Consider the following 23,718-nt stretch of genomic DNA (forward strand, 5'->3'; position numbering starts at 1 on the left):
TGTAAGTGTGCCAAGCTCATTCCCACCACAGGGCCTTTGCACATGCTGTGCTCACCACCTGGTGCAGTCTTTCCTCCTGTGGCTGGCTCCCTCCCATTGCCACCCAGGCTCCTGGCTCCTCTCCACCCTATGCCCTCCCTATTATATAATCCAGGTGTCAGCAAACTCCATCCAGTCTGCAGGCCGAATCCAGCTAGCCCCCTGTTTTTGTACAGCCCATGAGCTAAGAATGGTTTTCACTTTCTTTAATTTGAGGAGGCAAAAAATATATAAAAAAGGATAATATTTCGTAACCTGTGGAAACTGCATGACACTCCAATTTCAGTTGTCTACAAATAGAGTTTCTTAGAACACAGCCACACCCACTTGTTGCACATTGTCTCCAATAGTGTTCACACCACAGGAATTAGTGGTTAGCTAGTGATTTGATGCACTGTTACTAGTCCCGTCACAATCCTGTGAGGATTTCCTCATCTGTCAAGTGGTCTTTCCGCATCTGTCTTAGTTATCTAGGGCTGCTATCACAGAAATACCACAAGTGGGCAGCTTTAAACAAAAGAAATTTATTTTCTCACAGTTTAGGAAACTATAAATCCGAATTCAGGCTATAGGCTCTAGGTGAAGGCTCTCTCTTCGTTGGCTCTGGGGGGATGTCCTTGCCTCTTTTTAGCTTCTGTTCCTTGGGTCCTTGAAGGTCTTCATAAATCATGGTCTCTATCTTTCCCCATTGTGCTTGCTTCTTCTGTGCCTTTTATATCTCATAGTGTTTGACTTGAGACACATCCTACACTGACAATTGCCTCATTAACATAACAAAGAAAACCCCACTCCCAAATGGGGTTACATCCACCGGTATTGTTGTTGTTATTTGTTGCCATCAAGTCGCTTCCAACTCATGGCAACCCCATGTGTACAGAGGAGAACTGCTCCATAGGGTTTTCTAGGCTGTGACCTTTCGGAAGCCGGTCGCCAGGCCCGTCTTCCAAGATATGTCTGGGTGGGTGTGAATCCCCAACATTTCAGCTGGTAGTTGAGCATTTAACCATTTGCTCCACCCAGGGATTTCTCTCCACAGGCATAGGGATTCACAACACATATATTTTGGGAACACAATTCAATCTGTAACAACAGCCATCAAGAACAGGTCCCTGGCAGCACAAACTGTTAAGCGCTCAACTACTGGCCGATGGGTTGGCAGTTCGAACCCACCCAGAGGCATCTTGGAAGAAAGTCCTGCCAATCTGCTTCTGAAAGGTCACAGCCATTGAAAACCCTATGGAGCAGTTCTACTCTGCAACACATGGGGTCGTCATGAGTCAGAATCGACTCAAAGTCAACTGACAACAACTGCATTGGGCAGAAATTAGAAGTGAACACTTAGAAGTTTCAGACTACAGCAAAAGTATAAATACGATGAACAGGTGGCCTCCGAGGACAGGGGAGGAGAACTGAAGGGTAACGTGGGGTGTTTATGAGAGCCAGGGGCGGAAGTGATGGCTCTTCACTTTCACTTTCTTCCCATTGGGCAGGTCCTCCTTGACCACCAAGGAGGGTGGGAACACAGAGAGGAGCACGTGGACATTTGGGGAGCACTCCCAACCCCTGGCTGCTTGCTGTACCCCTAGAGCCCAACATAGTATATGGTCCATAAGAGATGCTCAACTGAGAGTTGTTGAATGAATCGATGAATGAGCACCCAGAAGGATGAGGATGGAGAACAAGGTAGGAAGCTTGGAGGTCAACCACTTCACGCAGACAACTCAGGCCACCCTACGACCATCTGATGTCACCAGGGAGGTGGGGCTGCCCGAAGCTGGAGGGGACTTCCCTCCCCTGCACAATGGGACACGCCGAAGTCCCTCCCTTCTGCAGGACATCCCCAGAGTGGGGCGGGGCTGGTCCCTGGCAAGCCGGGGCAAGCAGGTGCCCGAGAACTTCCTAAGAGCTGAGGTTTCCTTCCCCATCTTGGCCCACTGCCTCCTCTTCCTCCTCCTCCTCACCCTGCCTCGAGCAGTGAATGCTGCGCTGGCTGAGGACTGTGATGGCGGAGGAGGGCTCGGGCTGCCTGGTGCCCCGCCTGGCCTGGGCGTCCCTCCTGCGGGGCGTCTTCCTGCTATTTCTCACTGGTGTGGTTAGCACCATGGTGGTCTGCTGCATCCTCTGCCTTCAGAAGCCTCAGGAGTCACGGGAGGTGAGTCACGAAGGGCGAGTGGGAGAGAGGCACATATCTGCCACCTTCCCTCTGTCCCAGGGAGCCTGGGAACCCCTGAGTGGGGCCCAAGGTCAGGGGAGGGGATGGGGAATGGAGGAGAGAAACAGAGAGGCAGAGAGATGGCAATCTGGAGAGCAGAATGACAACCAGGCAGAGGAACTCGAGAGTAGCAAGGCAAAAACAGACTGAGGTGAATCAGAAGAGGCCAGGGAGGGTGATCTGGCTGGAAAGGGGCAAAGCGAGGCAGTACAAGACTGCCTGGGGCTAGACGACAGTCGGTCCCACCCCAGGACCTGGTGTGGAGGTGAAGGGGCATCCCGGGCCGGAAAGAAGACCTGAAGCTGGGGAAGGTGCCTCCATCTATGTGGGCTTGGATGATGACTTATTTCTGGTGTTTCCCCACCAGGATGACTCAGGGGCTGCTGGGGGCTTCACAGAGCTGGGATGGGGGCTTCCGGGGGGTCTCCTAGGACAGGACAGACAGCAGACGCTCACTGGGGGGCCCTGGACACCAACCATAGTCCTCTCCTTTGGAGACTGCTCAGGGGACACACACACGCACGCCTTGTAGATCCAGGAAATTAGGAAGTTCCTCTGAAGGTCTTGCCATCATCTTCATGCTCCCTGTTACTTCAACCCTACTTCCTCATTGAGGTCTTTATCTTTTAAAAAGTCACACATAGGCCCTGTGGGATGAGGGGTGGGGATGAGAGTAGGCAGAGAAAAGAGACTTCCTGGCTTGGAGGGGAGGCACTGAAAACCCCAGCACTTGGGTAACTGTCCTTTTTTCTGGTCTTTTCTTCCAGTGGGACATAGCTGAGCTCCAGTTAAATCACACAGGTAACACAGGGCAGGGGTGTGTGTTTGTGAGAGAGATGGAGGGAATGAGGGAGGGATGGAGGGAGGGAGGGAGGGAGATGATGAGAGAGGAGGGAGGGAAGAGATGAGGGAGGGAGGGAGAGGATGAGAGAGGAGGGAGGGAAGAGATGAGGGAGGGAGGGAGAGGATGAGAGGAGCGGGAGAGAGAAAGAAGGAAAGAAATGGACGGAGAGGGGGGAGCGAGGTAAGGAAGAAGGAAAGAATGAAAAAAGGAAGGAAGGAAAGAAAGAAAAGGAAGAGAGGGAGGCAGTGTGTTTCTGGGTGTATGCTATCTTCTCAAATTTCCTCACATTTTAACTCCTTCCCTGAAAGAGCCAAAAATAACTACAACAGCTACCCTAGTACCAATAATTCCTATAAGAAGCCCTGGTGGCACAACAGTAAAGCACTCAGCTGGTAACCAAAAGGTTGGTGGTTTGAACCCACCAGTGGCTCCATGGAGGAAAGAACTGGAGATCTGCTCCTGTGAAGATGACAGCCTAGGAAACCCTATCGGGCAGTTCTACTCTGTCACATGGGGCCGCTGTGAGTCAGAATCAACTCGATGGCACCTAACAACAGCCCTAGCAATCGCTGCCATTCCTTCAACATTCATTGAGCAACTGTGGTGAGCTAGGCTCTGTTCTAGGTGCCCCAACAGTGAACAAAACAAAAATTCCTACCAGAAAGAAGCTGCCCTGCTATGGAGGAGAGACAGGTGATTAGTAAACGCCCAAGTAAAATGTGTAGCATGTCAAGTGTAGTGAGTCTCATGCATGATATGTTTTGGAGAAAGACAAAGCAAAGGGAGAAGGATCAGGCATGCCAAGGTTGGGCGCTGTGACTTAAAATGGAATCATTACTGAGTCCAGCACAACTAGATGGTGTCCGGCTACCACTATCGACTGTTTTGACAGGGATCACAATAAAGGGACCCAGACAGAGCTGGAGAAAAATGTAGAGCAAAATTCAAACTCACAAAAAAAGACCAGACTTACTGGTCTAACAGAGACTGGAGAAACCCCAAGAGTATGGCTCTCGGACACCCTTTTAACTCCATACTGAAGTCACTCCTGAGGTTGACCTTTCAGCCAAAGATTAGACAAGCCCATAAAACAAACAATAATACATGTAGCTCAACCATGTAAAAAAAATGTAGCTCAACCATGTATACGAGACTAAATGGGCACATGAGCCTAGGGGCAAGGACAAGAAGGCAGGAGAGGACAGGAAAGCTGGATGAATGGAAATGGGGGACCCAAGGTCAAGAAGGGGACAGTGTTGACATGTCGTGGGGTTGGCAGCCAATGTCACAAAACAATATGTGCACTAATTGTTTAGTAAGAAACTAATTTGCTCCGTAAACCTTCACCTAAAGCACAATAAAAAAGAAAAGGAAATAAAGTCATCAGAGAAGGCCTCCCTGAGACAGTGGCATTGGAGCTAAGCCCTGAAGGAGAGAAGGGAATGAGTCATTGGGCTGTCTGTGGGAAGAACTGCCCTCCTTCTCAACCTCTGTCTAAGCCCCTTCCTCCTCTGTTTCCACACTCATTTCCTGAGATCAAAGTCCCTGGAAGTTTGGGAGCTGTGTCCATCCCATTTTGTCACGGAGGCACCCCCGTTCCTCTGTCTCTCTGCCCTCTGCTCCTTTGGGTCTTTGACCCTCTATCCTTTTGTCTCTATAAACTCCACTTCTGTCTTTTACCTTTTGAATCTCTACCCTCTATTCTCTATCTCTCTGATGCTCAATACCTCTAGTCTACTCTCTCTATGATCCTCACTTCCTGTCCCCCTTTTCTGGCCCCTTGGATCACTGACCCTCTATCCCACTATCTCTATTACTCCCATTTCCTGTCTTTTTCTTTTTGTCTCTCTATCTCTTTCTTTCTTTCCTTTCTCCCTTCCTTCTTTTTTTCTTTCCTCCCTTCACTTCCCCCTCTCTACTTCTCTTTCTCCATCTCTCTCTGACCTTTTGGATGTCTCACCTGACCCTCTGTGTCTGTGAGGTCCACTTCCTGTCTCTTGTGTCCGACCCTTTGGCTCCCTGACCCTCTATCCCTCTGTCTCTATGACCCCCAGTTCCTGTCTCCCTGTCTCTCTCATTCTCACACTTTGGGTCTCCGACCCTGTGTCCCATTATCTCTCTGACGCCCTATACCTCTACCCCACTGTCCCTCTGCCCGCTTGGCCCTCAGTTTTCCTAAACCTCCGTCCTTTCATCCCTGCCTTTCCACCCGCAGGCCTGCGGCAGCAGGACCCTAGGCTGCGCTGGCAGGGGGGCCCCGCGCTGGGCCGCTCCTTCCTGCACGGGCCCACACTGGACAACGGGCAGCTTCGTGTCCAGCGTGATGGCATCTACAAGCTACACATCCAGGTGACGCTGGCCAACTGCTCGTCCACGAGGACCACCACGCCCCGAGAGGCCACCCTGGCCGTGGGCATCTGTGCCCCCGCCACCCGCCGCGTCAGCCTGCTGCGTCTCAATTTCTACCTCGGCTGCACCGTCGCCTCCCAGCGCCTGACACCGCTGGCCCAGGGCGACACCCTCTGCACCAACCTCACAGTGCCGCTGCAGGCCTCCCGCAACGCCGATGACACCTTCTTCGGGGTTCAGTGGGTGCACTCCTGGCCACCATCCTCCTGACGTCCTCAGAAGCCCAGATCCAGGGAGGAGTTTTCCGTTTTCCCTCGTCATTCGCCTCTCCTTTGTGTATGTTTTAGTTATCTACTGCTGCTACAACAGAGATGTTACAAGTGGACAACTTGAACACCAGGCTTCCAAGTGTAATTTTTTCTGTCCTGGTTATCATTTTTGGGTTTTGGTATTTGTTATTTATTGTTGCCTGTCAGATTACTTAGTGGCTTAAAATAGCAATAAACATTATCTCACAGTTTCTGTGGGTCAGAAATTTGGCAGTGCTTTAGTCTTTTTTTTTTTTTTTTTTTAGTCTAGCTGTTGTCGATTGCGTTCTCTCACGTGTTTGCAGTCATCCGAAGGCTTGGTTCGGGCTGGAGGACCTTCTTCCAAGATGGCTTATTCACATGGCTGCCAGTGGGTGCTGGCTTTTGGTTGGAGGCCTCGGTTCCTCTGCACATGGCTTCTCCATGGGGCTGCTTGAACGTTCTCATAACTAAGCAGCTAGTTTCCTCCAGGGTGAGTGATCCAAAAAGCAAGGCAGATACTACAACATCTTTATGATCTAGCCTGGAAAGTTACACACCCTAACTTTCTCAACATCCTTTTGGTTACGCAGGCTAGCGCTTGTCAGTATGGTAGGCGACTACAACACAAAGACCATGAATACTAGTAGGCAAGGATCTTTAGGGGTCATCTTTTAGGCTGGTTATCATGCATGATCATCATTAATTTTTTTTTATGGCCCTTTAGGTGAAAGTTTACAGCTGAAGTTAATTTCTCATACAAAAATTTATACACATATTGTTAACCCTGGTGGCGTAGTGGTTAAGTGCTACGGCTGCTAACCAAAGGGTTGGCAGTTCGAATCCGCCAGGCGCTCCTTGGAAACTCCATGGGGCAGTTCTACTCTTTCCTATAGGGTCGCTATGAGTTGGAACCAACTCGACAGCACTGGGTTTATTGTTAAGTGACATTAGCTGTAAACCCTACAATGTGACAGCACGCTCCCTTTCCACCCCAGGTTCCCTATGTCCATTCGACCTGTTCCTGTCCCTTTCTGCCTTCTCATCTTGCCTTCGGACAGGAGCCACCCATTTTATCTCGTTTATCTGCTTGAACTAAGAAGCACACTCTTTACGAGTATTTTTCTATGTTTTATAGTCCAGCCTAACCTTTGTCTGAAGAGTGGGCTTTGGATCGCCAACATTATAAAAATTCGGTTCTGTTCCATTGTGCTTCGTCAACCACAATTGAACCGGTTGGAACCTATTTTTCACTCTCTGAGCTCAGATTTCTATTCTGCAAATGGCTAACCTGGCGCAATTTCATCTGAAGAAATACGGCTACCGAGTTAGTTTCTGCTATTGCAAATAATATTGCATTTTTACAGTAACTCGAATTTTGTTCATCCCAAGATTTTGTAGTCTTGAAAAGTAGCAATATTAAACTCTTTCTACAATGCATTAATAATTAAATCTAAAGCAACAGTGATGTTCAATTTTCATCACTGCTTCAAAAGATTTCAATGCAAAGAAAAACCCTATCGAAAATATATTATTTTTTAATTCTATTTGTTAAAAATTCACTGCAACACTGAGTCGCTTTAAAAACAGTATTGTGATTAAAAAAAAAAAAAAAACACTCCTAACATACTGTATAAATATTAAATGGAAGATTCAGAATACTTTTTTAGTAGGAAATTCTCAATACTATAAAATATACTGAGAACAAACTTAATTTTGATGTAGGCAGCATTTCAGTACTAACACTTAACAGTCACGTAAAATCGATAAGCGTTTATTCATGAAATACTGGAAATGCAAAGTGTGCTATCAGACCTAATACTTCAATGCATAAAGGCAAAGCACACTGAAGTATTTAATACTTGAATATTCACCCCAGTTCTAAGCTGAAGAATTGCCATAACACTACATAAAATAAACATTTGATTACCTAGATTCAGTTCATACACAATTAGTTCATTAAGAAAATATCATTGTAATAAACCATAATTACACCTAGTTAAAAGAGTGTCCTCTAATATTTTTTTTCATTTGTCTCGCAAGATGAATTTCACACCTGAGAAAACTCAGCACTGACCTGAGTAGCTGCTGCACCTAAAACTACTGTCATGGATTGAATTGTGTCCCCCCAAAAATATGCGTCAACTTGGTTAGGCCATGATTCCCTATGTTGTGTGGTTGTCCTCCATTTTGTGATTGTAATTTTATGTTAAAGAGGATTAGGATAGGATGGGAACACCATCCTTACCCAGGTCACATCCCTGATCCAATATAACGGAAGTTTCCCTGGGGTGTGGCCTGTACCACCTTTTATCTCTCAAGAGATAAAAAGAAAAGGGAAGCAAGCAGAGAGCTGGGAGCCTCATAGCACCAAGAAAGCAGCAGTGGGAGCAGAGCACGTCCTTTGGACCCAGGATCCCTCTGCCTGAGAAGCTCCTCAACCAGGGAAAGATTGAGGACAAAGACCTTGCTCCAGAGCCAATAGAGAGAGAAAGCCTTCCCCTGGAGCTGACATCCTGAATTTGGACTTTTAGCCTACTTGACTGTGAGGAAATAAACTTCTCTTTGTTAAAGCCATACACATGTGGTGTTCCTGTTATAGCAGCACTAGATGACTAAGACAACTACCATAGCAATTTCATACAACTGGGGATACTGTAAATGGTTTTGTTCCCAAAACACAAGAAAACTTTTTCTCTCAACTCTTTGAACACTGTCAAAGCTTGTAAATATGAAGCCAATATTAACGGCACAGTTGTTTGATCTCAATTTAACTTTTTTTTCCTTTCATTTTGAGAAATAACTCCATCTCATCAACATCATCATTTGGAAGGAGAGTATTTCCTGAATGGCTTTCCTTTGTTTCACTTTCAGCATTGCCTAAGACACTCCTTTCCAGATTGTCTATCACTTCCCAAACGCTTTTTGAAGGTCACATAGCCTTGACCTTAAGTTGAGAACTAATTAGAATTTGATAAGAAGGACCTAGATAAGCTCTCCTAGTACGCTATGATTTTCAAAGGCGTTAAAGTTTTTCAATCAATGTGTTTTCAAATGCATTATTTAAAAAAAAAAAAAAAAACCCATTGCTAGCAAGTCAGTTCTTGCAGTCTGCTTCCGTAAAAATTTACAGCCTTGGAAACTCTATGGGGCCGTTCTACTCTATCCTATAAGGTCACTATGATAAAATGACAATGGATAAGGAAGACCAAAGAAGAACCGATGCCTTTAAATTATGGTGTTGGTGAAGAATATTGACTATACCATGGGCTGCCAGAAGAACAAACCTGTCTTGGAAGAAGTACAGCCAGAATGCTCCTTAGAAGCAAGTATGGCGAGGCTTCATCTCACATATTTTGGACATGTTATCAGGAGCTGTCAGTCCCTGGGGGAGGACATCATGCTTAGTAAAGCAGAAGGTCAGCAAAAAAGAGGAAGACCCTCAATGAGATGCACTGACACAGCGGCTGCAGCAATGAGCTCAAACGTAGCAACAATTATGAGAATGGCACAGGGCCAGGCAGTGTTTCATTCTGTTGTACCTTGGGTCACTGTGAGTTGGAATCAACTCCATGGCACCTAACAACAATAACATATTATATTACAGTAAAAATAGGTCTTAGACCTTGATAACATAAAGAGACTAGAGTGCGTGAATACATTTGTAGAAATGAACGTACATATTAAAATGCTTCTAGCCATGTATCGTCAGTATATCAGAAAAACTGGAATAACTTCGGTTTTACATTCGCAGGGTTTGCCAGTTTCTTCCATTCAGAGTCCCACTTTACAAAATTCTCGTACATTTATCCAGAACCTTTTGCAGAAAAATCTCATTTCGCAGTGATGCCATCAAGTTCTTTTCAGTGAAATAAGGGTATGTTGCAATTGAAATATTAATTTTCTTCCCGCTAGTTGCTGATGTTTGTTAACATTTGGATTCGTGAGATAAATATCAAATGTAAACATATAAGTACAATGTCTGACAATACATTTACACTGAGACCAAATACAAGAATGACATCATCAAACCATTATACGCTATTTTCTCTTTCTTAAATTTAAGTATTACACTTTAAAAATGTGACCAATGTACGTTTAAAAGGTTTGCACACACCTGACAAATTTCCATTCCCCCGAAACTCTGCTCAGAACTCGGTGCCATTTAAGCAGCTCTGTCAGATTTCCGACTATAAGCGTTCTCAATCACAGAGCGTTTCTCACACCTTCGGGAGGCACAGCTTGTGCTACTGTTAGAGGGCTCAAGCACGAGGCGGAAATAGCCAACTTTGAACCTGCCTGTGGATCACCTGGCATAATGGCGGTCACCGTCTACAGCTGCAGCTGCTGAAGCAGTCGACCGTGCCCTTACCAGCCATGTGCCAGAAAAGCATTCGGCACATGTGGCCGCCAGATGCAAATCAAACATAAATGGTCCAATGGTCTTGCTTACAACTTAAAAATTATCATTGAATCCAAAATAGTGAAGCAGTTTCCTCGCTGGCTGCCTGAGCGTCTGCCGCCCTCATAAATGAAACAGTAACTATCCAGACCAGGAATTTCATGACCAGCTGACTACTCCCGCGGAAACAAATGGTCATTGATGTCCTTCATCCTGGGAAAGCAACAGTACCTAAGGCAGAAATTCTGGAAAAACTAGCCAAAATGTATAAGACCACACCAGTTGTCATCTTTGTGTTTGGATTCAGAACCCATTTTGGCAGTGGAAAGACTACTGGCTTCGGCATGATTTATGATTCCTTGAATTATGCAAAGAAAAATGAACGTAAACACAGACTTGCAAGACATGGCCTGTATGAGAAGAAAAAGACATCAAGAAAACAGTGCAAGGAGCACAAGGACAGAATGAAGAAAGTCAGGGGAACCGCCAAGGCCAACGTTAGTGCAGGCAAAAAGAAGGAATAAAGGTTCTGCAGTGACTTGATTGCTGAGGATTGCGTGGGTTTCTCCCAGAGGATTAATAAACTATAAAAACTTAAAAAATGGTGAAGCAAAAAATTAACTGTTTTCAATTTCTGTTCAGGTTCAGGGAGGAAGAATCATGAACTAGATAGTAGACAAGTATTAATTCTGGTGAAGGGAAAGGCAATACAGGATATGGCGGAAGTTAGCACAATGTGACCAAAGCAAAGGAAGACACTGAGAGGTAGGTAAGAATAAAGGGAGACCACAGCAAATGTTATAAGGTATGCAATTCAGCAACGACAGTAAGAAGACAATCTGTGAGTAGATACCTAGGCTAATATGTATGCTAAATAGGTGAGATTTGTCATATGGGAGTATACCCACATACACATATAGGTATGGCTGTGGATATTCTGTGTATGTATTTGTAAATGCTCCACACATACTCATATATATATAAAATAGAGCACTTGGGGGCACAGTTATAGAAATTACTTATACATCGGGACTGAACTACTGAACTTGAAGGCTAAAGACCATAGTCTCAAGGAACATCTAGGTCAATTGGTAAAACACAGTTCATAAACAGAATGTTCTACAACCTAGCCTGGTGAGTAGTGCCTGCAAGCAACTTGCAAGCAGCTACCTAAGAAGCAACTATTGGTCTCTTCTCACCTGGTGCAAAGGAGAAAGAAGAAAACTGAAGACTCAAGGAAACAATTAGTCCAAAAGACTAATGGCCCACATGAACCACAGCCTCATCTAACCTGAGACCAAAAGAACTAGATGATGCCCGGCTACCACTACTGATCACGCTGACTGGTATCAAAATAGAAGGTCCTAGCTAGAATGGGTAAAAAATGGAGAACAAAATTCAAATTAAAAAAAAAGGCTTACTGATCTGAAAGAAACTAGAGGAACTCCTAAGACTATTGCCCTAAGACAACTTTCTAACTTGAAACTGAAGACAGTCACGGAGGTCACCTTTCAGCCAAATAATAATAAAAAAATAATAATAATAGACGTGGCTAAATAATAAACAATAATACCTGTAAAGAATGTGCTCCTTAGAACAATCAACTATACAAGAAAAAGGGCAACATTTGCCCAAAACCAAAGATGAGAAGACAGGGAGGAACAGGGAAACTGGACTAATGGAAACAGGGAACCCAGGGAGGAAATGGGGAGAGTGCAGATCCATTGCAGGGATTGCAACTAATGTCACAGAACAATTAGTATAAGAATCGTTAATTGGTCCTACACCCATTCCTGATAAAGGCTCTCAGCAAAGTAGGAATAGAAGTGAAATTCTTCAACATAGTAAAGGGTATTTATACAAAACCAACAGCCAACATTATTCTCATTGGAGAGACACAGAAAACATTCCCTTTGAGAACAAGAACCAGACAAGGATGTGCTTTATCACCACTCTTATTCAATATTTTACTGGAAGTTCTGTTGTTGGTGTTGTTAGGTGCCGTCGAGTAGGTTCCGACTCACAGTGACCCTGTGTGCCACAGTGAAACACTGCCTAGTCCTGTGCCATGCTCACAATCATCGTTATGCTTGGGCTCATTGTTGCAGCCACTGCATCAATCCATCTCATTTTAGGTCTTCCTCTTTTCCCCTGATCCTGTACTTTACCAAGCATGATGTCCTTCTCCAGGGACTGATCCTTCCTGACAACACATCCAAAGTGTGTAAGATGCAGTCTCGCCATCCTTGCTTCTAAGGAGCATTCTGGTTGTACTTCTTCTAAGACAGATTTGTTTGTTCTTTTGGCAGCCCATGGTATATTCAATATTTTTTGCCGACACCACAATTCAAAGGTGTCAATTCTTCTTCTGTCTTCCTTATTCATTGTCCAGCTTTCACATGCATATGATCTGGTTGAAAATACCATGGCTTGGGTCAGGCTCACCTTACTCTTCAAGGTGACATCTCTGTGTTTCAATACTTTAAAGAGGTCTTTTGCAACAGATTTGCCTAACGCAATGCATGTTTTGACTTCTTGACTGCTGCTTCCATGTGTGTTGATTATGGATCCAAGTAAAATGAAATCCTTGACAAGTTGCTCTAAAAAAAAAAAGCTAAGACTAAATGGAGAAAAGATTGAAGTTGTCAAGGATTTCATTTTACTTAGATCCACAATCAACAGCCATGGAAGCAGCAGTCAAGAAATCAAAAGATGCATTGCATTGGGCAAATCTGCTGCAAAGGACCTCTTTAAAGTGTTGAAGAGCAAAGATGTCACCCTGAAGACTAAGGTGCACCCGACCCAAGCCATGGTATTTTCAATCACATCATATACATTTGAAAGCTGGACAATGAATAAGGAAGACCAAAGAAGAATTGACACCTTTGAATTGTGGTGTTGGAGAAAAATACTGAATATACCACGGGCTGCCAAAAGAATGAACAAATCTGTCTTAGAAGAAGTACAACCAGAATGCTCCTTAGAAGCAAGGATGGCGAGGCTGCGTCTTACATACTTTGGACGTGTTGTCAGGAGGGATCAGTCCCTGGAGAAGGACATCATGCTTGGCAAAGTAGATAGTCAGCGGAAAAGAGGAAGACCCTCAACGAGGCGCATTGACACAGTGACTGCAACAATGAGCTCACGCATAACAACGATTGTAAGGATGGCTCAGGACCATACAGTGTTTCGTTCTATTGTGCATAGGGTCGCTATGAGTCAGAACCAACTCGACGGCACCTAACAAAAACAACAGAGCAGTAAGGCAATAAAGGGAAATAAAAGGCATACAAGTTGGTAAGGAAGAAGCAAAACTATCCATATTCACAGATGATGTGATCCTATGCATAGAAAATCCCAAAGATTCCACAAGAAAGCTACTGGAACTGATAGAAGCATTCAGCAAAGCAGCAGGATACAAGATCAACATACCAAAATCAGTTGGATTCCTTTACACCATCTTTGAAAAGGAAATCAGGAAAACAATACCATTTATAATAGCCCCCCATAAGGTAAAATATTTAAGGATAAAGCTAACCAGGAACATAGAAGAGCTATACAAAGAAAACTACAAAACACTACTGCAAGAAATCAAAAGAGACCTACATAAATGGAAAAAAATACCATGCTCATGGATAAGAAGATGCAACATTGTGAAAATGCCAATACTGCCCAAAGCAATCGACAGCTATAATACAATCCCAATCCAAATTCCACACAACATTCTTTACTGAGATGGAAAAACTAATTATCAACTTTACATAGAAAGGAAAGAGGCCCCGAATAAGTAAAGCAGTATTGAAGAAGAAGAACAAAGAGGCCTCACAATACCTGATCTCAGAATATACTATGCAGCCATGGTAGTCAAAATAGCCTGGTACCAGTACAACGACAGACACAAAGACCAATGGAACAGAACTGAGAACCTAGGCATAAATCCATCCACCTATGGTCAGCTGATCTTTGACAAAGTCTCAAGATCCATTACATGGGGAAAAGACAGTCTCTTTAACAAATGGTACTGGCAAAACAGGCTGCCCATCTGTAAAAAAAAATAAAACAGGACCCATATCTCACACCATCCACAAAAAACTAATTCAAAATGGATCAAAGACCTAAATATAAAACCTAAAAGTCTAAAGATCAAGGAAGAAAAAAGAGTGACAAGCCAGGGGCCCTAATATATAGTACAAATAGGATACAAACCAGAACTAACAATGCACGAACATCAGAAGATAAACTAGATAACAGGGAGCTCCTAAAAATTAAATACTTAGGCTCATCAAAAGACTTCACCAAAAGAATAAAAAGAGAACCTACAGACTGTGAAAAAATTTTTGACTACAAGATATCCAACCAGGGTCTAATCTCTAAAATGTACAAGATACTGCAACATCTCAACAATTAAAAGAAAAATGATTAAAAATGGGCAAAGGACATGAACAGACACTTCACCAAAGAAGACATCTAGGCAGCTAACAGACACATGAGGAAAGGCTTGTGATCATTAACCATTAGAGAAATGCAGATCAAAACTACGTTGAAAGACCATCTAACCCCGGCATTACTGGCACTAATCAAGAAAATAGAAAAATAACAAGTGTTGAGGAGGAACTCTTACACACTGCTGGTGGGAATGTAAAATGGTACAACCACTATGGAAAACGATATGGCACTTCCTTTAAAAGCTAGAAATAGAAATACCACACGATCCAGCAATCCCACTCCTGGGACTATACCCTAGAGAAATAAGAGCCATTACATGAATAAACATATGCATACCCACGGTCATTGCAGAATTATTCACAATAGAAAAACATATGGAAACAACCTAAGTGTCCATCAATAGAGGGATGGATAAACAAAATATGGTACATACACACAGTGGAATACTACTCAACAATAAAGAGCAATGGTGAATCTGCAAAACATCTCACAACATGGATGAACCTAAAGGGTATTATGCTGGGTGAAATACATCAATCACAAAAGGACGAATACTATATGAGACCACATTATAAAAACTTGTGAAAAGATTTACACATAGAAAGAAACAATATTTGATTTTTTTTTTTTTTTAGGGAAAGGAGGGGCAGGAAGGGAAAAGCACTAACTAAACAACAGATAAGTGGTAACTTTGATGAAGGGTAAGACAGTACACAATACTGGGGAAGTTAGCACAACCTGATCGAGGCAAGGTCATGGAAACTTCACAGACACATCCAAACTCCCTGAGGAACTGAATTACTGGGCTGAGGGCTGGCGACCACGGTCTCAGGGAACATCTATCTCAATTAGCATAACATAGTTTATAAAGAAAATGTTCTACATCCTACTTTGGTGAGTAGCGTTTGGGGTCTTAAAAGCTTGTGAGTGGCCATTTAAGATACTCCACTGGTCTCACTGCATCTGGAGCAAGGGAGAACGAAGAAAGCCAAAGACACAAGGGAAAGATTAGTCTAAAGACCTGATGGACCACAACTACCACAGCCTTCACTAGACTGAGTCCAGCACAACAAGATGGTGCCCGGCTACCACCACTGACTGCTCTGACATGGATCACAATAGAGGGTCCTGGACAGAGCTGGAGAAAAATGTAGAACAAAATTCTAAATCACAAAAAAAGGCTAGACTTACTGGTCTGACAGAGACTGGAGAAAGCCTGGGAATATGGCCCCCAGGCACCCTTTTAACTCAGTACTGAAGCCATTCCTGAGCCAAAGATTACACAGGCCCATAAAACAAAATGAGACTAAATGGGCACACAGCTCAGGGGCAAGGATGAGAAGGCAGGAGGGAACAGGGAAGTTGGTAATGGGAAACCCAAAGTCAAGAAGGGGAGAGTGTTGACATGTCGTGGGGTTGGCAACCAATGTCACAAGACAACATGTGTATTAATTGTTTAATGAGAAACTAATTTGCTCTGTAAACCTTCATCTAAAGTGCAAAACAATAAATAAATGAAGTGATTTTTAAAAAATGGGCCAAGCATATGAACAGAAACTTCACCAAAGAAGACATCCAGGCAGCCAACAGACACATGAGGAAATGTGCGTGATCATTAGCCACTAGAGAAATGCAAATCCAAACTACATTGTGATACCATTTGTCTTAGGCTGGGTTCTCTAGAGAAGCAAAACCAGTAAAGCCTATAAGTATATATATATATAGAGAGAGAGAGATTTATATCAAGCTCACTGGCTTTAGAGGCTGGAATGTCCCACATCTATGGGTCAGGATAGGGGCTTCTCCTGATTCATGTAGCCGCAGGGGCTGGCAAACCCACATTCAGCTGGTCAGAGGGTAAGGATCTTGCTCACAGGCTGTGAAGATCAATTAATTTCAAGATCAGCAGGAAAGACAGCAGGTAAGCTGCTAGCTCAAGTCCCAAGAACTGGAAGTCAAACAAACAAGAGCCAGCTGCCGGATTCAGCATAAGCAAAAAGCTGCTGAGCCCTGCCAGAATGTCCACTTGTATTCGATGCAAGTTACTCGCCCAAAGAAATTCCCTTTCCACTGGCTACTCAAAGCAGATCCCAACATGGGGGTGATCACAAATCTCAACACAGAAGTGATCACAACATTATACGACTGCCAAAATGCTGAGAATCATGGCCCAGCCAAGTTGACACACACCATTAACCATCACACCATCTCACCCCAACATTACTGGCACTAATCAAAAAAATAAAAAAATAACAAGTGTTGGAGAGGTTGCAGGGAGATCGAAACTCTTATGCACTGCTAGTGGGAATGTAAAATGGTACAACCACTATGGAAAACAATATGGCACTTCCTTAAAAAGCTAGAAATAAAAATACTGCTGGATTCAGCTATCCCACTCCTAGGAATATATCTTAGAGAAATAAGAGCCATCACACAAATAGACCTATGCACACCCATGTTCATTGCAGCATTATTCACAATAGCAAAAAGATGGAAACAACCTAAGTGCCCATCAACAGATGAATGAATAAACAAATTATGGTACATACACACAATGGAATGCTACTCAAAGATAAAGAATAATGATGAATCCATGAAATATCTCACAACATGGATGAATCTGGAAGGCATTATGCTGAGTGAAATAAGTCAATCACAAAAGGACAAATACTGTATGAGACCACTATTATAAATTCTCAAGAAAAGGTTTACACACAGAAAGAAATCATCTTTGATGGTTACGAAGGAGGGGAGGGTTGGGGAGGGGAAATGATTAACTAGGTAGTAGTAGCTAAGTGTTAACTTTGGTGAAGGAAAGACAGTACACAATATGGGGGAAGTCAGCACAGCTTGACCAAGGCAAAGTCATAGAAGCTTCACAGACACATCCAAACACCCTGAGGGACTGAGTTACTGGGGCTGAGGGCCAGAGACCATGATCACGGGGGTCATCTAGGTCAATTGGCATAACCAAGTTCATATAGGAAATGTTGTACATCCAACTTAGGTGAGTAGCGCCTGGGATCTTAAAAGCTTTCAATTGATTATCTAAGATACATCTCCTTGTCACATCACAACTGGAGCAAAGCCGAATGAAGAAAACCAACGACACAAGGGAAATATTAGTCCAAAGACTAACGGACCACATGAACCATAGCCTCTACCAGGCTGAGCCCAGAAGAACTAGATGGTGCCCAGCTACCACCACCAACCTATCTGACAGGGATCTCAATAGAGGATCCCAGACAGAGAGGGAGAAAAATGTAGAACAAAATTCAAAGACACACACACACAAAGACCAGATTTACTTGCCTGACAGAGACTAGAAGGATCCCTGAGACTATGGCCCCAAGATATCCTTTTAACTCAGAACTAAAGCCACTCCTGAAGTTTACCCCTCAGTCAAAGATTAGACAGGTCTATAGGACTGTCAATAACACACGTTGAGGAATGTGTTTCTTAGCTCAATCATATATACGAGACCAAAAGGGCAACACCTACCCAAAAGCAATGACCAGAAGGCAGGAAGAGACGGGAAAAATGGATGGATGGAAATGGAATTGGGGTGTGGAAGGAAAGAGTGTTGACACATTGAAGGGATTGCAGCTAACATCACAAAACAATTTGTGTGTAAATTGTTGAATGAGAAACTAATTTGCTGTGTAAAGTTTCACCCAAAGCACAATAAATCTAAAAAAAAAAAAAAAAGGGAAAAAATTTTCAGGTTTTTTTTGGTTGTTGTTGTTTCAGTTCTGTTCTGGTTCAAAGCCCTACTTTAACAAACAGAAATTTATTTTCTCATGGTTTAGGAGGCTAGAAGTCCAAATTCAGCATGCTGCTCTAGGGGAAGACCTTTGTCTTTTCAGCTTCTGCTTCCTGGTTCCTTGGAGATCTCCATGTGTCTTGGCATCTGTCTTACCCCATCTCTGCTCACTTGCTTGTTTAATCTCTTTTATATCTCAAAAGAGATTGACTCAAGGACATACCCTACATTAATCCAGCTTCGTTAACATAACTAAGACAAGCCATTCTCAAAAGGGATTAGTATAACCACAAGCATACCAAAAAAACCCAAACCCGTTGCCATCAAGGACAGAGTAGAGCTGCCCCACAGAGTTCACGAGGAGCAGATGGTGGTCAGAAGCACAGAGAGTAGGAATTACAACATACATTTTTTGCGGGGGATATAATTCAATCCGTAACAGTGTACCTGCTTGCCAAGGAAACAGAAGGACAGTTCACTTCGATGGTGTCTTAGTCATCTAGTGCTGGTATAACAGAAATAACACAAGTGGATGGCTTTAACAAAGAGAAGTTTATTCTCTCACAGTCAAGCAAGCTACAAGTCCAAATTCAGGGTGTCAGCTCCAGGGGAAGACTTGCTCTCTTTGTTGGCTCTGGAGGAAGGTCCTTGTGGTACATGCATCTTCCCTTAGTCTGGGAGCATCACAGTGCAGGAACCTCAGATCTAAAGGACACGCTCTGCTCCTGCGCTGCTCTCTTAATAGTATGAAGTCCCCATCTCTGCTCACTTCCCCTTCTTTTTTTTATCTCTTGAGAGATAAAAAGTGGTGCAGACTACATCCCAGGGAAACTCCCTTTACGTTGGATCAGGGAAGTGACCTGAGCAAAAGGCTACATCCTACCCTAATCCTTTTAACCACAGGCAGAGATTATGATTTATAACACATAGGAAAATCACAAAATGGAGGACCACAACACATGGCCTAACCAAGCTGACACATATTTTTAGGGGACACAATTCAATGCATTACAGATTGTGTTCTCACCCAGCACATTGGAGGAAAGATCAAGGATAATTAGAGGCAGCCGAGCATGGTAACCTTTTGCACCCCCAAGGACTCCACCCTAAAGGAAAAACCAAAAAACAAAACCCATTGCCATTGAGCCAATTTTGATTCACAGCAGCCCTACGGGACAGTAGAACTGCCCCGTAGGGTTTCCAAGGAGCAGCTGGTAGGCTTAAACTGCTGATCTTTTGGTTAGCAGCCCAGCTCTCAACCGCTGTACCACCAGGGCCCCACACCTAAAGGAAGGGGAGCATAATTCTCTACTCCCTGAAGTGTGGGCTGCTCACAGTCACTTTCTTCCAAGAGTACAGTATGGAATGAGAAGAAAAAAGAGTAACTTTAAGGGGAGAGGCCCTGGCCGCACAGTGGTCAAGTGCTCAGCTGCTAACCAAAAGATTGGCAGCTGGAACCCACCAGCTGCTCCTCGGGAGAAAGATGTGGCAGTCTGCTTTGGCAAAGATTACAGCCTAAGAAACCCCATGGGGGCAGTTCTCTGTCCTGTAGGATCGCTATGAGTCAGAATACACTCGAGGGCAACCAGCTTGGTTTCTTTTGCTTTTACAGGGGAGACACTTGACAAACACCACTTCAGCCAGGTGATCGAGTTCAACATCAACAGTCATAAGTCACGCTGAGTGCATGAACCCGTGACAGGATGTAATGGAAATGACGCTTTACATCCAAGATCTTCCGCCCAAAAACCCATGACATCAGTCTAATCGTGAAAAAAAAAAAAAAACAGACAAATCCCAACTGAGGAGCGCGTCCTAGTCAAGGTCATAAAAGGTAAGGAAAATCTTGGAAACTCTCAGCCAAAAGGAGCCTGAGGAGACATGACAACTACATGGCACGTGGGTCCTGGATGGGATCCAGAAATAGAAAACGCACATTAGAGAAAAACTAAAGAAACCTGAATAAACTATGGACTTCAGGTAATAATAATGTGTCGATATTGGCTGATTAATTATAACAAATGTACCACATGCGTGTTACCCTGTTGCTCCCAAGTCAATTCTAATTCATGGCGACCCCATATGTTACAGGGTAGAACTGCCCCATCAGGTTTTCAGATCACCAGGCCTTCCTTCCACAGTGCCACTGCATGGATCCCAATCACCAACCTTTAGGTTAATAGTTGAGCTCAAACCTTTTGCGCCACCCAGGGATCTTCACTGATGTTATTGTGCTGTTGTTAGGTGCTGTCGAGTTGGTTCCAACTCATAGTGACCCTATGTACAACAGGCCAAAACACTGCCCAGTCCTGCGCCATCCTCACAATCGTTGTTATGCTTGAGCCCATTGTTGCAGCCACTGTGTCAGTCCATTTCATTGAGGGTCTTCCTCTTTTTCTCTGACCCTCTTCTTTACCAAGCATGATGTCCTCCAGGAACTGGTCCCTCCTGATAACATGTCCAAAGTGTGTGAGACAAAGTCTCACCATCCTCACTCTTAATGAACATCCTGGCTGTACTTCTTCCAAGACTGACTTGTTCGTTCTTCTGGCAGTCCATGGTATATCCAGTATTTTTGCCAACACCACAATTTAAAGGCATCAGTTCTTCTTTGGTCTCCCTTATTCATTGTCCAGCTTTCACATGCACATGATGCGATTGAAAAACACCATGGCTTGGGTCAGGCCCACCTTAGTCCTTAAAGTGACATCTTTGCTTTTGGACACTGTAAAGAGGTGTCTTGCTCCACTAACGAAAGACAGTGATGATAGAGGAAAGTGTGTGCAGGGCGTCTTGGTTTCTAGATCTGCCGTAACAAAATACCACAAATTGAGCGGCTTCAAAGAACACAAATGTATTGCCTCACAGTTCTGGAGGCTAGAAGTCTGAATTCAGGGCATTAGCAGGCCTATTCTCTCTCTCTCTCTCTCACTCTGTTCTAGGAAAAGATCCTTCCTTGTGTCTTTCAGCTTCTGTTATTGTTAGGTGCCACGCATAGCCACCCACATGTAACTGCCCCATTGGGTTTTCTAGGCTGTAATCTTTTCAGGAGCAGATCTCCAGGTCTTTCTCCTAAGGAGACACTGGATGAGTTCAAAACTGCCCATCTTTCGGTTGGCAGCTGAGCGCTTAATTGTTGCTCCTCCAGGGCTCCAGTAACACTGGGCATTTCTTGACTTTCCAACTTGTAGTCAGATTCTCACATGCTGTCTTCCCCCATGTGTGATTGTTCCTGTGTCTGCCCTTTTCTAAGATACCACTCAGGAAGGATTAGGGTTAGGACCCACCCTACATCTTATGACTTAACTGATAAAATCTTCAGAGAAAGGGGAAACCCTGGTGGCGTAGTGGTTAAGTGCTATGGCCGCTAGCCAAAAGGTCAGCAGTTTGAATCCACCAGGGGCTCCTTGGAAACCCTATGGACTCTGTCCTATAGGGTCCCTATGAGTCGGAATCGACTCAACAGCAATGAGTTTGGTTTTTTTGTTTTTATCTTCAAAGAAAGACCCTATTTCCTCAAACAAGGTCACATTCACAGGTACAAGGGTTAAGACTTCAATATATCTTTTTTGGTGGCGGACACAATTCAACCTATAACAAGGGATATACAGAAGCTCTCTGTACTGGACCCTCACTTTTCCTGTAAGTATACTGAGACATGCAAAAGCCGGAACCTCTGTAAGGCAGAAACCAAGTGGAGGATAACTTGAATACCTTTCACTAAAACGAGCAATGGAAAAGTGGTAAGACTGCACCCTGTCAAAGGCAGAAAACTTGTGAGACCCAGAAAAACAAGGCAGTCCCGCCGAGTTCCGGTTATCACAGGTTTCACTGTACAAAACTGTTCTAAAAATAAAGTCTAGTAATATTTCTGAACTGGCGTAGTGGAAGGATGCTAAAACAGAGAGTGCTCCCGAGTTTGAGAAGTTGAAGCAGAGGGGGTGTAAAACCCTAGCTTCTGAGGGAATCTCCACATGTGTACAAGATGATGTCAACAGAGGTAAATTTAAAACTTTCCCTTTCGACCCACTCACTCTCCTCCACTCCTAGAAAAGGATTCCCTGAGGAGGAGGAGAAAGGTCCCTGGATGGCACATTGCAATTGACTGCTAACCTAGAGGTACCTTGAAAGAAAGGCCTGGCAGTCTGCTTCCATAAAGATGACCCAAACCAAAAAACAAACAAACCCATTGCCATCAAATTGATTCTGACTCATAGCGACCGTATAGGGCACAGCAGAACTGCCCCACAGGGTTTCCAAGGAGCACCCAGAGGATTCGAACTGCCAACCTTTTGGCTAGCAGCCGTAGCTCTTAACCACTACACCGCAACGGTTCCTTTAGTTCTCTAGTGCTGCTATAACAGACATACCACGTGTGGGTGACATTAACAAAGAGAAATTTATTCTCCCACAGTTTAGGAGTCTAGAAGTCTAAATTCATGGCTCCAGCCCCAGGGGAAGACTTTCTTTCAGGGCACAAGTGGCAAATTTGGGGTCTTTTATGTGGCACTTGAGCTTTGGCTCTGAAGCTTTTCTTTCACCACTTTGTCTAGCGAAGGTAGGACCAGCCAACCAGCTGTCTTATGCTTCTCATTATGACAAAATCGTAGAAAAGTATCAAACAGGCGATAACCCAGAGTCGCACCTCTTGCCAATACCTGATCTATCGGTGGTGAGATTCTGTGTATTTGAATCGCCACCTCACGCCACGGCTTAGCAGTGTCCTCTCTACTGCTGGAAGCAGAGCCCTCAACACCTTTAAGACTAACCAGACTTGAGAACCAATTTAGAAAACTCATTCTTACCAATGTGTTTCTCTAGAACCACTCTGGGTACCAAATGTCTTAGGCTGGCTTCTCTAGAGAAGCAAAACCAGTGAAGTGTACGCATACACACACAGAACGAGAAAGAGATTTACCTCAAGGAAATGGCTCATTGCATCGGCCAGGAATAGAAGCCGAGTCTCCCGCCTGGAAGGGGGGAATGCTACCACAGGGCCCCCGCTGGTCCCGAGGTGATTTCACACATTTATCTGTAGGCCAATTCCTAGAAGTGGAATTGCTGGGTCGAAGAGTTGGTGTTTCTGACTTTGATGTTTATGAACATTTTGGCTCCCGCGGGTGCTGTACCAACTTGGGTTTAACGCACCGTGTGTGAGGGTGCCTGCTCAGTGAAGTGTGGGATCGAGCTCTATCGATTTTCTGGGGTGGATTTTTCACATTACCGGTAAAGCAGAGCACTTTTTCCAGGACCCCTAAAGGTCATTTGCATATTCTATTCTGTAAACCCTGCGTATATATTCTTTTTTTAAGATTGAGGGGAGATTCATGTAACATAAAATTAATCATTTTATAGCTCTCTTACAGGAAAAAGATC

General features: G+C 44.1%; 1 protein-coding gene and 1 pseudogene across 2 annotated transcripts; both read left to right on the forward strand.

Annotated features, from left to right (window-relative positions):
* The first annotated feature begins 1,427 nt into the window (after positions 1 to 1,427).
* Positions 1,428 to 8,725, forward strand: CD70 (CD70 molecule). 2 transcript variants are annotated; one of them, XR_010321176.1, is made up of 4 exons: positions 1,428 to 2,191; positions 3,019 to 3,052; positions 5,311 to 5,780; positions 6,019 to 8,725. XR_010321176.1 is itself a non-coding variant. In XM_064280385.1 (3 exons), exons 1-3 carry the CDS (start codon positions 2,018 to 2,020, stop codon positions 5,712 to 5,714), a joined length of 612 nt encoding a protein of 203 aa, XP_064136455.1. In that variant the 5' UTR covers positions 1,428 to 2,017; the 3' UTR covers positions 5,715 to 6,002. The 2 variants fall into 2 exon arrangements, 1 of the variants encoding a protein (XP_064136455.1); XM_064280385.1 differs by lacking the exon at positions 6,019 to 8,725 and having other exon boundaries at positions 5,311 to 6,002.
* A 1,324-nt stretch (positions 8,726 to 10,049) lies between these two features.
* LOC111748438 (small ribosomal subunit protein eS24-like) lies at positions 10,050 to 11,425 on the forward strand (annotated as a pseudogene).
* Positions 11,426 to 23,718: the final 12,293 nt, after the last annotated feature.

Source organism: Loxodonta africana, chromosome 3, assembly GCF_030014295.1.
Source record: "Loxodonta africana isolate mLoxAfr1 chromosome 3, mLoxAfr1.hap2, whole genome shotgun sequence".
Classification (NCBI taxonomy): Eukaryota; Metazoa; Chordata; class Mammalia; order Proboscidea; family Elephantidae; genus Loxodonta; species Loxodonta africana.